The sequence below is a fragment of the Mangifera indica genome, chromosome 3 (assembly GCF_011075055.1).
Source record: "Mangifera indica cultivar Alphonso chromosome 3, CATAS_Mindica_2.1, whole genome shotgun sequence".
NCBI classification, from domain to species: domain Eukaryota; kingdom Viridiplantae; phylum Streptophyta; class Magnoliopsida; order Sapindales; family Anacardiaceae; genus Mangifera; species Mangifera indica.
In genome coordinates this window covers 7621455-7634501 of record NC_058139.1, presented here as the reverse complement: position 1 = coordinate 7634501, position 13047 = coordinate 7621455, and the positions used below count along the sequence as shown (strand labels likewise).

At 31.1% G+C, this 13047-nt stretch overlaps 1 protein-coding gene and 1 pseudogene across 2 annotated transcripts; one reads left to right on the top strand and one right to left on the bottom strand.

The window, feature by feature from the left end:
- Nucleotides 1-4463: 4463 nt before the first annotated feature.
- LOC123210989 lies at nt 4464-8174 on the bottom strand (annotated as a pseudogene).
- On the top strand, nt 8121-10013 carry LOC123211991 (protein transport protein SEC13 homolog B-like). Of its 2 annotated transcripts, none has more exons than XM_044630992.1 (2): nt 8121-8300; nt 8811-10013. In XM_044630992.1, exon 2 carries the CDS (start codon nt 8828-8830, stop codon nt 9731-9733), a length of 906 nt encoding a protein of 301 aa, XP_044486927.1. In that variant the 5' UTR covers nt 8121-8300; nt 8811-8827; the 3' UTR covers nt 9734-10013. The 2 variants fall into 2 exon arrangements, with proteins under 2 accessions (XP_044486927.1, XP_044486926.1); XM_044630991.1 differs by having other exon boundaries at nt 8768-10013.
- Nucleotides 10014-13047: the final 3034 nt, after the last annotated feature.

Sequence of the window (13047 nt, the reverse complement as noted above, 5' to 3'; positions counted from 1 at the left end):
TAGAAATAGAAGTCTAAGTTTATTATATTAGGATTTATTGAGACGTAACCCTATCTATGATCTTATAAATACACGATTTTATAAGAAAGAGGACTTTTTGGATTTTTTCTTTTTATAGTAGCTTCCTTTTAGCTCACGCCAATATTATGTTGCAATTCACAAACACGGAAAAAAACATAACTATAAATACAAACTTTCGAGTAGCGAGTTAAATCATATTAGATACACCTCTTATATGCAATGATTTTAAAATCAAACTTGATTGATCGGTTCAATTAGTTGAATCAGAAATCTGTTTCAAGTCTAATCTAATTAACATAAAAATACAATTTATTCATTGACTCTATCAAACCTTCTCAAAATTAGGTTTGATCAGATGAATTGATCAAAATCGAATTTGGCCAAAATTTTAAAAAATGTTCAAGAAATTTGATTTTTTATTAGATTAGATGAATTTCTAAAATATTGTAAGGAAAAATAAGTTCAAAAATAAAATAAAAAAGAAAAAAAAAATTATCTTATATCCATTGAAATATTTTATATATACAATAATTTACATAATTATTTTTATCATGAAATTGAGACTTTTTTTATTCTAATTGTTTTATTAAAATCAAATGAATAATTGTTACTTTTAAAAAAAAAAAATTATAATCCTCATAGGTGTGGATATCTTTATTGATTTTATTTTTTATAAATTTTTAAATAAAATCTATTCTTTATAATTTGATAATAAATTGAATCAGTTGATTTTCAGTTAAACCGATCAAATTGGTTAAACCATAAACCAGTAAGATAATCGATTCAATTACCAATTTGGTTTTAAAAATATTGCTTACATGTAGATCAACCTAACACACAGTATTTGTCTATTCTATTCCATGTCTATATAGGAAAGTAATTATTTTCCACTAAATTGGGATAATATTTAATACCCTATTTCCCATATGAGGCATAATAGGAATGGAATATATAAAGGTATATGGGGACTTTTCGGGTAGTTTTCGCAATGATTTTCTTAACCCACATCGGTATTCTATTGCATTTTATAAGGAAATAATAACATAACCGAATACATAAATTTGCTAGTGGTCAAACTAAATTAAAAATTTCCTCGTGTTTAATTTTTTTATACTCAAAATTACATCCTCAATTTCACTGATCATGTAAAATCACAAGCACTACTTTTAGTTTTGATTTTGTGTATTAGTATAATATTTATGATAAACATTATTAAGGCCAAATGACAAATTTGCACTCAAGGTTTGATAAAATGACATATTCAAACATTTTAAATTTGAAAATCCAATTTTTCACCCATTTGTTAAATCGGTTAAATAATTTGTTAAATTTTTTATAAAAATATTGAAAAGACAAAAGGCCCTCTAACTAAAAAAATACTGTACCCCTAAAATTTTATTGAATCATTTTTATATTCTTAATTTAAATTAAAAATAAAATAATTAGTATAAATATAGATAAATGTATCAATAATATATACTCATATGTTTAACGTAAACTATATTTTTTAAAATTTTAAAGATGATAATGAACAGTATAGGAGGGATTTAGAAATTGTAAATAAGTTTGAGGTGTTTTAAAAAATTTTCAATTTCAATATGCTCCTCAATAATTTTAAAATTATAATTACACCCTCAAATAAATAAATAAAATTAAATAAATTAAAAATATATATATCATATTAAAACTATAAATATGTTATTATAATATATAAGTGAATATGATAATTTTTGAAATAAAATAGGAGAAATATTTATTTGCCTTAAGTAAATTTTAAAAAATGGTATTTACACTTCTATTTATATTTTATATAATGATATTTTAACAATAAATAATTTAAATATTTTTTAATAGTTAAAATTAATAATTAATTTTAATAAAGATATAAAAAAGTAATTTTTTTAAATATAAATGGTAGAATTTGTCAATCTGTCAAACCTAAGGTGAAAAATAATTTAATCTATTTCCCTAATTTTAATTAATATTCACTAGAAACATCATTAATAGCTTGTCTGACAATTGATAATATAATTTATATAATACATAAAATTAATTAATATCATAATTAAAAAAAAACTATTATCTTAAAAAAGGACGCCTGTCTGTTTATATTGTTCCGTAGACAGAATCATATACAAGGCCCTATCTAGTATGGGACTATGACAATATTATAGACCTTATCATTAAACTTCAATTTATGGTGTCTCACTGAATGCAACCAAAACGGGGTCCATCTCCCACAAGATCAACGCATTTACGCCTCTGTCACCACACTTCCCCTGGTACAATCATATCAGACCGTCCATACCGCTGACATCCTCACATCATCGCTCCCACTTATGGTCATCAGCATAATGCGTCATGTTTTGTGTGTACACGCAATCAATTGTACTGCATGTGACATTCGGGGCGGGTATCGGTGGAGGTGGGCGCTAGACAGGGAAACGTGTAGGGTCTACCAAGATATGCCCTGATATTTGAAATTTGGAAGCTTAGTTGGCGGGTGATGTTATGATTTGTATCATTAATTCAAACGGTCTACTCGGCGGCGGCGCCGGCGCCGGGTCTAACGTGCACCCCTATGGCGTGTTTTTTAAGGGAGGAGGAGAATGGCCGGATGCAAATAATTTTGACTTTTTTTATTTATAACTTTTATCCCAATTTTTAAAAAACATTTCACTTAATATAAATATTTTTTTAAAAATATATTAACTAAAATTATTTTAAATATATATAAATATATGTTTATATATATTTTAAATTAAAGATAAATTAATATTTAATAATATAATAACTTATATAAATATATATATTTATATATTAAAAATATTTAAATAAATACATATAATATTACTTATAATTAAAACACTTATTTATTAAGAGAATATAAATCATTATTTTCCACCCAAGTGCTTTTGTTAATAGATATGTTAATTCTAAAAAATAATTATTTTATTATTTTATTAAAATTATTAATATTTAATACAAATATTAAATTATCAATATATTTTTATCAATTTAAAAATTTATTATTTAGAGTATAAAAAACTATCAAACTTGTGCAGATTTTAAAAATTAGGTTTTAGTCATTTTTTTAAAGTGTAATGGCCATTTTGAATTATTGGAGTGTTTATTGATATGTAAAAAAAATTTTCAACTTTGAACTTTTTTTCAAATTTATAAAACTCTTGAAAATTTTTATCAATATTTCTGATATTTTAAAAAATTATAACATATTTTTAAAATTTTGAAAAAAATAAAAAATATAATAACATTTTAATCATTTTACGTAATATACTTTACCAAAGAAAATAAATAATGATCGAAAATTTAATTTTTTAAAATTTAAAAAGTTAGAAAAGCTTAGGTGAAAAATAAGTATTTTGGCGTATAAATAATCCCAAACCCTAAATAGCACCTTTGTAACTAATAAATTAGGGTCCATTAAAATTATCTTATATATGAATTAAATGTTGACTTAATTTGACCCATTTAAAAACCTTTGCATACCAAACATATTTTGGTTTTGTCTCATGTGTCACTCACTTTGTTGTAGATCGTGATGATTAAAGGGATTTCTAATGCACAAAAATGATAACCACAAACAAATATATTAATAATGGAGGTGAAAACTTAAAAAAAAAATATTTATTTCTAAAAAATAATTTATTAAACCCTTCGAATGTGGTCGACTTAAAAATATTTTGTAGAGAAAAGAAAAATGATTTGTGTTAGGTCAACCAACATATTTCCACTTAAAGTGTATTATTTTTTTAAGTTTTTACTGTTTAATTTTTAAAAAATATTTTATCTATTTATAAGTGATTAAAATTAATTAAATCTATTAATTTTAAAATTTTATCTTTTTTTTTCATTCTAAATCTTAAAAATTAATAATTTTTTTATATCAAATTTTAAAAAATAATATTTCTATTCTTAAGATTTAGTTTTTAATCTTCAACGACCTCTCTTTTCTAAGAGTTTCTCTCACTTTGATGATAGCATTGGAAATTGAAAACTAAATTCTAATGGAAAAAATATTATTTTTTAAAATTAATTATAGAGAAGTTGTTAGTTTTTAAATTTTAGAAGTAAAAAATTAGATAAAATTTTAATTTATTTTTAATATTATAAATAAAATAATAATTATATTTTTAAAATTAGTAGATTTAATAATTTATGAATGAGTAAAAGAAATTTTTCAAGTTAAAAGGATGGAACCTTTGGAAAACATCTGTCTTTGGCTGGGAATAAGTCCTTTGGCCTTAGTATTATGGACAGAAGCAAGGCAAACCAACTTTCCTGAGTTACTCAAGATGGTCAAACTATACAACGATTAACTTAATTAAGTTGATTAATTAATCTCCCTTACAAATTAATCTAATTTCTATCTGAATTAAAACTGTGTTACACCAACTAGTCAACTGCCGAGCACTGAACTTGATTGGCCTCGCTAGCTTGTCTGTTGTTGCTGCAGAACCAAGACTGAGCATCTGCCCACATCCATGGTTGCAAGCAAGTCTCCAAGGATCCCGAGTTCAGGAAATTCGCTCCATTGTTTGAGTCCCCACGTCTTTTTTGAATCCAATTTGTCTCTCCTTCCAACTATCATCAATCAAATTCACTAATAATCGAACGAATTATCATTGCAGTTTCAGGTCCGTCTTTTACCTCATGTTGCATGTAGTTGATGTAGCCATCGGTTTTTACATCTCTTAATGTTAGATTATCAACCGTTTTTTCCCATTCCTCAGAATCGGAATCATCATCGCCTTTTGTGGCGGTTAAATGCAGCACGGAGAGGCTGACCCTGGTGTTTGGCGCTATCCGTTTGGCGAAAGTCAAGGCCTCCCGGTCGTCAGGGCCGCCCATGAATATCACTCCGACGTTGTAATCAGGTGTTGATGATGGATCCACCACCTTCCGTCTGATGTTGCAGCGGTCTATCAGAATTCCTACTGAACAAGGAGATTTTTACAGGACCCTGGAATTTAAGGTCCTTATAGCTTCATCTTCGGATTCAATAGATCCATCGATGTACCATCTTCGGTGAAACGGGACGATTATGAGGGAAGCTAATTTGTACAATGCGAGAGTGCATATATCATCATGCACCAGATTCGGCGGAGAGACTGCTGTGAAAGCGTTGACGGGTACAGCACCCCAGTAGGTTCCCTCAAATTTGGTGAAGGAAATAATGACATTTTCGGAATACGAGTGATTGGAGACAAATTTCTTATTCTTCTGGCGGGAAATGAAGATGGGAGATGCCTGCCCACTGAGCTTCACGAGATGTAGGACATTTATAGACATGGGATAATCCTGAGATGGAGAAGCTACATCGAATAAGTTGATCAATGGACTCACATTGTCTGGTACATGAATGCAAGCAACTATTTCTAGCTCTGTGTTGGGCTTGGAAGCCATTATGCTCCTTTTCTGGTAGCCTGCGTATTTTCTCGAAGGATCATGCATCAATTTAACCATAACTGACACAAGGCTCGCCATATAAATGACAATGTAAAACATGAAACAGTACGTTTGTTCGTCTATAATCTGCAATTAATAGATCAAAGAAATTATAATGATTTGATGAGAACAGGTCAAGTCCGAAAAAGGTTAAAAGAAATACCTTCTTGTCGAACAGGAAGCAGAAGGTTGCCATCTCGACAATGCCTTAGCAGCTCATACTAAGAGCGAGTGCAATTGCATCATATGTAGGCATTTTGCAGTACAATGGTAGAAGCAAGCAGACTAAAAATTTAACCAGAAAAGCTACAGCAGCGATCAATGCAATAACACTAGTGAAATTGGTATCAAATCGGATGAACAAATTCTCAATCCTCATGCCGCATGTTGTAACAAAAATTGGCAAAAGTAAATTCTGAACGATGGTTTCTGTCTTCTCCACCAAGACAGAACCCAATGGCGGTCCGTGAGGGATTGCTAAGCCTAAAACATAAACACCAAACAAGAAAAATTCACTAAACCATTTGGCGAGAGATAAGCAAACTAGGAACAATAACAGGATGATCGAAATGAAGAATTCGTTCACAGGCTGGCCTTCAGGAATGTATGTAATCACATATTTAATTCCAGGCCGAGCACCAGAAAAAGAAAACTAGTTAAGGAAATAACAAATCCGAGATCATGTATAGCTGTGTGAATATCCTTTTGTGATGCTACTCTCAAAACTGTGGTAGAGACAGAGAGAAATAGGCTCAAAAGGTCACCAACAATTGCAGAAGATACTGCTATTCTGCCGAGTTCCGAATTCAGGATCTTGAGTTCACTGAGAAGGCAATAGATGACTGGAAATGCAGTCATGGCATGAGCCGCTGAAAGAAATAAAAGGTCGATCTTATCTTGTTTCTTAATGGTGAAAATTTCCTGGATTATAACTGCAGAAAGCAGAGGCATTGTCACAGCAAGGAGGCCTATAGAAAAGGCTCTTTTGCTCATTTCACTCCAATCAGAAAGAAAAAGAAAGCATAGCCAAATGTCCCCAGGGTTGTAAGAACTTGCACAGTTTCTTCTTTAAACCACTTGTCTTCTGCGTTTTTTCCAATTACTGCTGGAGAAAGCAGCAGGCCAGCCTAGTTTACAGAAATCATCACAACTTGTTAGAAAATTTGATTCAAATAACACCAAGAGATCGATTAAGGTGAGTGCAAAAGGAAATGTAAGCACTTACAATAAGCTGGGAGATGAACATTGGAAGGCCAAATGTTTTGAGGACGGAATGAGAGAAATGAGTGATGACAAAGATCATAGCAATGAATAATTCAATTCTCGGCAATTCAAATCGAACCAGCCCAACTTTCCTCCCAATGCAAGTCCTTCCCACAAGCCACTAGATTGAATATGAGGGGGCAGTTGAAGGCAGACCTTGGTTTGATTCACGGCCCCCATGACATGGCAGCCATAATAAATAGTAATTCAGATCAATCTTGCTAGCAATATAAGATGATTAATAATTCATGCATGAGACAAACGATTAATGTGAAAACTTGGAATTGATGATAGAATTTCACCAAGTTGGTTACACTAACTAGCAATTACAGGCTATTTTTCTGCATGTTCAGTGGAAGGAAGGGCACCATTAGTTAAGCTTTTCTATAGTTAATTTTTCAGTTGAATTGCTGATTGTTGTCTTCTACTAGCAGAGTTTTTTTTTTTTTTTTTAAATCTAAAAAAATAGAATTCTATATCTTATAATTTAAGGGAAGGTTTAATTTTGAACGGATGAGAAATTGACAGATTATATTAACTTGTGATATTGTTGGTGTGAAATTGTGCACGAGAAGTCTATCGTTAGAGACTTGGGTGCAAAAATGTGAACAGATACAATAATATACAGATGGAATACCAACATTTCTTGCATGTTTCTATAAAAATAATTAGGAGTCTATGTCCTTCTCATTGTTTCCTATTTATAGTAGGAAGAGTTAAAGTTACATAAGTTAAAAAATGCAATAGTAAATGATATGATAAATACTGTAATGGGTTTTATATGATGGAGAGTAACTGTATTTCAATTGTGATTGCTAATTTTGAGGAGGATGATTCGGTGAAAATAGAAAACATTTATTTAGTGTCAAATGATTATTATGGTCTTGGTAACATTGGTCATTGTTTCTTGCTCTAGGCTTTTAGGAGATGTCGTCGGAGATTTCAAAACGAAACTCTAGAATGAAACTGTCATTTTCTAAAATTTAGGCCGGGGAAAACTTTTAGTTTTTAAAGTTTAGGAGGACAAAAAGAGATAAAATTTCAAAGGGTTAAAGTTCCGTTAAGTTTAACTGTTCATAGATGGGTATTTGGTATTATCAAAGATAAATGGTGAAAACTTGAGATTGCAGCATACTTTGAGTGGGAAATAGTCCTTTGGCCTTTGGCCTTTGGCTAATTCCAAAAATCAAACATCATTCCAACATTGTTAGAAAATCAACATAATTCAATTCCTTCTAAAAACAAAAAACAAAGATAATATTTGGTTCGATAACGCTACCAGATTAGTTCAATTATCGGATCCCAAATGTGCTTCATAATACTTTAGCTGCTGTGTTGGTCCATTGGACCCAAAGAGCCCGATTGATAGTTCTTATAGGCTTATGATCCAGCCCGACGAGCAGCTCTGAGTCCCATTTCATTTTCGCTTCCCTTACATAGAATTTGCAATCGAGGTCAAGGAGGTCGGCTTCTTCCTCAACTCACAATTCACAAGATCAGCTTTATATCGTAACGGGATCGTTGTCCATCCTAGCCTTCGTTCTCAGGTTTGATTTTTTTCCCAAGTCATACAATATGGGTAGGATTTTTTCATTTCAAATCGATACGCTTGATTGATCATGTTTTCATTTCCCCTGTTGGTTGCTCAGGTTTATTAACTAATGTTTGATCGATTAGATTTGATTTATCACTAGTTAATTCACTGTGTCTGAATTTAGGGGTTTTTTAAAAATATTTCTGTATGGATCCAGTTTAATCAATATTCGCTTCCTTTTTTCAGTTTTGTGATAATATTTAGTATCTGGTCTATTTGGTTTCTGAGAAGACGTTAAAAAAGTGGAAACTGTGAATTTTTTAGATTTCATTTTTTGTGCCGAAAAGGTTTGGAAATATATATTTGCATTGTACTTTAATTTTGTAGCATTTTCTCAGCAAACAAACAAGGGGGTTTGTGAGTGAGAAAGCGAAAAATATAGGTTTTAAGTGTATGAATTTTTCAATTGTTTTTTGTAGGGGCCTATAGTAGAGAAGAATATTTTGTAATTGTTTAATTTTAGTGTAAGCATTGGAGAAAATGCCTTCTCTGAAGATTGAACCTGGTCATGAAGACACAGTCCACGATGTGGCAATGGATTACTATGGTAAGCGCATTGCTACTGCATCTTCGGACTACTCAATTAAGATCATAGGTGTGGGCAATAACACCTCTCAACACTTAGCTAAGCTCAGTGGTCACAGAGGACCTGTTTGGGAGGTGGCATGGGCTCACCCAAAGTTTGGATCGCTACTTGCGTCGTGTTCTTATGATGGGAATGTCATAATATGGAAGGAGGGTAATAATAATGAGTGGAGTCAAGCTCATGTGTTTGATGAGCATAAATCTTCAGTCAATTCAATTGCATGGGCTCCTCATGAACTCGGTCTTTGTTTGGCATGTGGTTCATCTGATGGGAACATATCAGTTTTTACTGCAAGAGCTGATGGTGGCTGGGATACATCAAGGATTGACCAAGCTCACCCAGTTGGTGTGACTTCTGTCTCATGGGCCCCATCAATGGCACCTGGTGCACTTGTGGGTTCTGGCTTGCTTGACCCAGTTCAAAAGCTTTGCTCGGGTGGTTGTGATAATACTGTGAAGGTGTGGAAGCTGTACAATGGGCTTTGGAAGATGGACTGCTTTCCAGCTCTTCAAATGCATACTGATTGGGTTAGAGATGTGGCTTGGGCACCCAACTTAGGGCTTCCAAAATCTACTATTGCAAGTGCATCCGAGGACGGAAAAGTTATCATATGGACTGTGGCAAGGGAAGGAGATCAATGGGAAGGTAAGGTGTTGAATGACTTCAAGACCCCTGTTTGGAGAGTCACCTGGTCAATGACTGGAAACATATTGGCTGTGGCTGATGGAAACAACAATGTAACATTGTGGGAAGAAGCAGCAGAGGGGGATTGGCAACAGGTGACAGCAGTTGAGCCATAGACTAAAATGTTCCAGTTTTCTCATGTGATATGCAATCATGTTTCAGATCCTTGATATTAACTTCTGCAAGGAATTCATGACAAAGAAAAAAAAAACTTCTGTTGGGACTTGACACTGGAAACATTGCTTTCTATTTTTTGTTTTTTTTTGCACATTATTGCATAGTTCAGTGACTTTTTGTGGAAATATTTGAACTTTAAAGGTTTGGATTTGGACTTCAGCTTCCATGAAAAACCTCAGTTTTCATGTCATCAAGACTGATACGTGGTTTCGTTTGGTATTCTCAGGTACCTTTTTTTTTTTTTTTAAAATTAATAAATACTCATAAGAAGACTGTGAATTTTATCTTGCAGATGTTTATGTTTGCTTTTGTTTTACCGGGTTCCCTAACAGGTATTTGATTCATTCTGTTGCTTCCCTGGATATCTGTTTGTCAATTTTGTGGCATGCATTTGATGAATGACCATAATTATATGTTGATTGTTACAATTTCTATTGCTTATACTTCAATTTTATGATCAGCTAAAAGCTTAAAAAATATTTTCCAGTGCTAGTTACCTCCAATGGTTTCCAATCCAATGGGGTTTGGTCATTGGAGGTCTTTTGATCCTTTGATGGTGATATCAGTCACTGATGGAAGGCGGGCAGGTTACATGATGATTGGGGCTATTTAATTTTTCTGTTCAAGGAAACGGTAACATATAGACTTAGAAATGCATCAAGTGACGAGAGATTTAATGCCAGTTTGTGCTAAATTTGCGAAAGTGGATTAGGGTTCCAATACTATTAGTAAGACAAAAGTTTGTGCTTGTAGTCAACAGATTTTATCAAGTCTTCCTCTTTATACAGAACTTTTAGTAAAATTCTCCATTCAAGTTTAGGTTATCAGCACTTGTGCAGATTACTCAATACATATATCAGTTGCAGCAAGATGTTAGTTGAAAGCATCAGTTTACTCTTGGCATTAGGGGCACAGATTATGTACTGAGATATGAGCATTTATGTTTATGTATTGAGATAGCAGCAGTTTTATGTGGAGTGTAGGTGGTGCTCCTGCAAATTCTGTTTCAGGGGTGCCGGAGGGGTGTTTCCAGAACTGGGAAAATGGTGGATCTGCTTGTTTACCATTTTGTTCCCTTCATCATTACAGTTAAGTTTGGGTAGTTCAAGTTGACTCTTGGGGAAGAAAACTTTGAGTTCCCATTGGACATGTTTTACACAGAGTCTGCAATTTTTAGTTTCTGGGATTATTCTACTGGCACTATTAAGTCAGCTTAAGGCTATTAAATGAAGGGCCAAGGCAAAGCCATATATATATATATATATATATATATATGTTGCACATGGATTTATATAATATTATTTTTATGATTTTTAATAAATTGAAAATTGATTGATTGAATAAATATATAATAAAATCCCAAATTATATATAGTCATGTGGACTTTTAATTGATCTTAATTTTGAACAATAAAATTTAGTACTCTTTAATTAGAAGTAGAACACTTGGCAGAAAATTTAACTTAAAAAAAAAAAAGAGGATGTTGGGAGTTCGATAATTCAATTGAAACCCAAGTTGAAAGGCAAATATGAAGGGAGAAAGGCACGTGCAGGTGGGTGTGCAAAGCACGTGAATTGTGAGCACGTGCAACCATGTTAGTAGGTGTAGACAAGCTAAGCACAACGCACGTGTGAGGAAGCAAGCAAGGAAAGTAGGGGAATAATCACTCGATTGGTTGGCTTTTAAAACTCACATGGTTGCTGACAGCATCCACCTCCTCTGTCACGAGTTCCTCGGCCCCACAAATTAGTAATTAATTAGCTTTATAAACTTTTTCAAGATTTTACTACTTGCATTGCATCCTTAAGATGGGAAGCCTTTTAACAAATTTTACTGTATATTATTATTATGTAAAATCAATTAACTTACTATTAAATTTATCAAAAATTATTTTTTAATCCAAGAAATATTCATATTCTTTCTATAAATTATAATTTTTTGAACCAAAAAATTTTATTTATCCTCATATTTGTCGTCATTTTTAGGAGATTTTAAAATTTTAAAAATATTTGTATCCAAAAATGAAAATAAAAAAGGATCTTGAAGTAATAACGTAAAATAAATAAAAATGGATTTATTAATTGTAATAATGAAAAATAGAACTTAATTAAGTAATTAATTCTTAATTTGTCACATAAGCTCCCCGACATATTATTCTCTTCCAATGATTTAAAGGCTTTAATCAAGGTTAGGAATAATTTTGCATGTGAAAATCCCTTTTCTCATGTCATGTCCTTTTTTTTTTTGGAAAGAATATCGGAGTATACACAGTTTGGTTTAGTGTGGTAAAAAGATTTTTAAAACCAAATTTGAAGAAATAATTTGAAATTTTTTTAAATTAAATTAAACTGAAAAAATGTAGATTAAATTACAGTTTAAATTTATTAAAATAATTCATTTCTAAATATATATTATTTAATAAAATTATAATTTTTTATATCATAATATATATATGTAAAATATATATACAATATACATTTAAAAAATAACAAAATATATACAAATAAAAACAACTTGTTTATCTAATTATTTATTAAAAAATTCTGTTAAATATAGTTATATATATTTTTACAAAATACCATTTACTGTTTAATTCAATTTAAAAATCGTTTAAATCGTAATATAAACTGAAAACTATTTTTCAAAAATTTACCAACTCAAAATTAAACAATTTTATAAATAAAGCCAAAACAAATGATAGTTTATAAATAATTTGATCGAATTTTATAATTTAAACTAAATTATATACACTCATATCTCTCACAAAACTTGAGTCTTGAATTGGTGTTTATATAATAAACCCAATTTTAAAAGAAATTTTTTTATATAATTATTGAAATAAATAATATTATTTTTTGATAATTGATATTCATTTATCAAAAATTAAACCAAGATTATAAAGAATATTCTATAATGTACCAATTTTAACCGACACGTAATAACGTCACTGTACATAACCATTAATTGTTTAGAATGATAAATCAGAGTTTGAGTGTTCTAACCGTAGAGGAAAAGATGAAAAGAGAAAGGGACCACGTGGATGAGATCATGACCGTTGCTTGGGTAGAAGTTGAGCTGTAAGCATCGTGCTTTAACGTGGAAAGAGAATATAATAAGAGGGCAGGGCAGCGCATATTAAATTATAAGAAAATAAAAGAAAAAATCAGTAAAAAAAACAAAAGCACAATTCCCAAAGAGAAAAAAAAAATTTAGTGCAGAGGATTCCCGGCTGTTTACCTGGACACTAATGCTC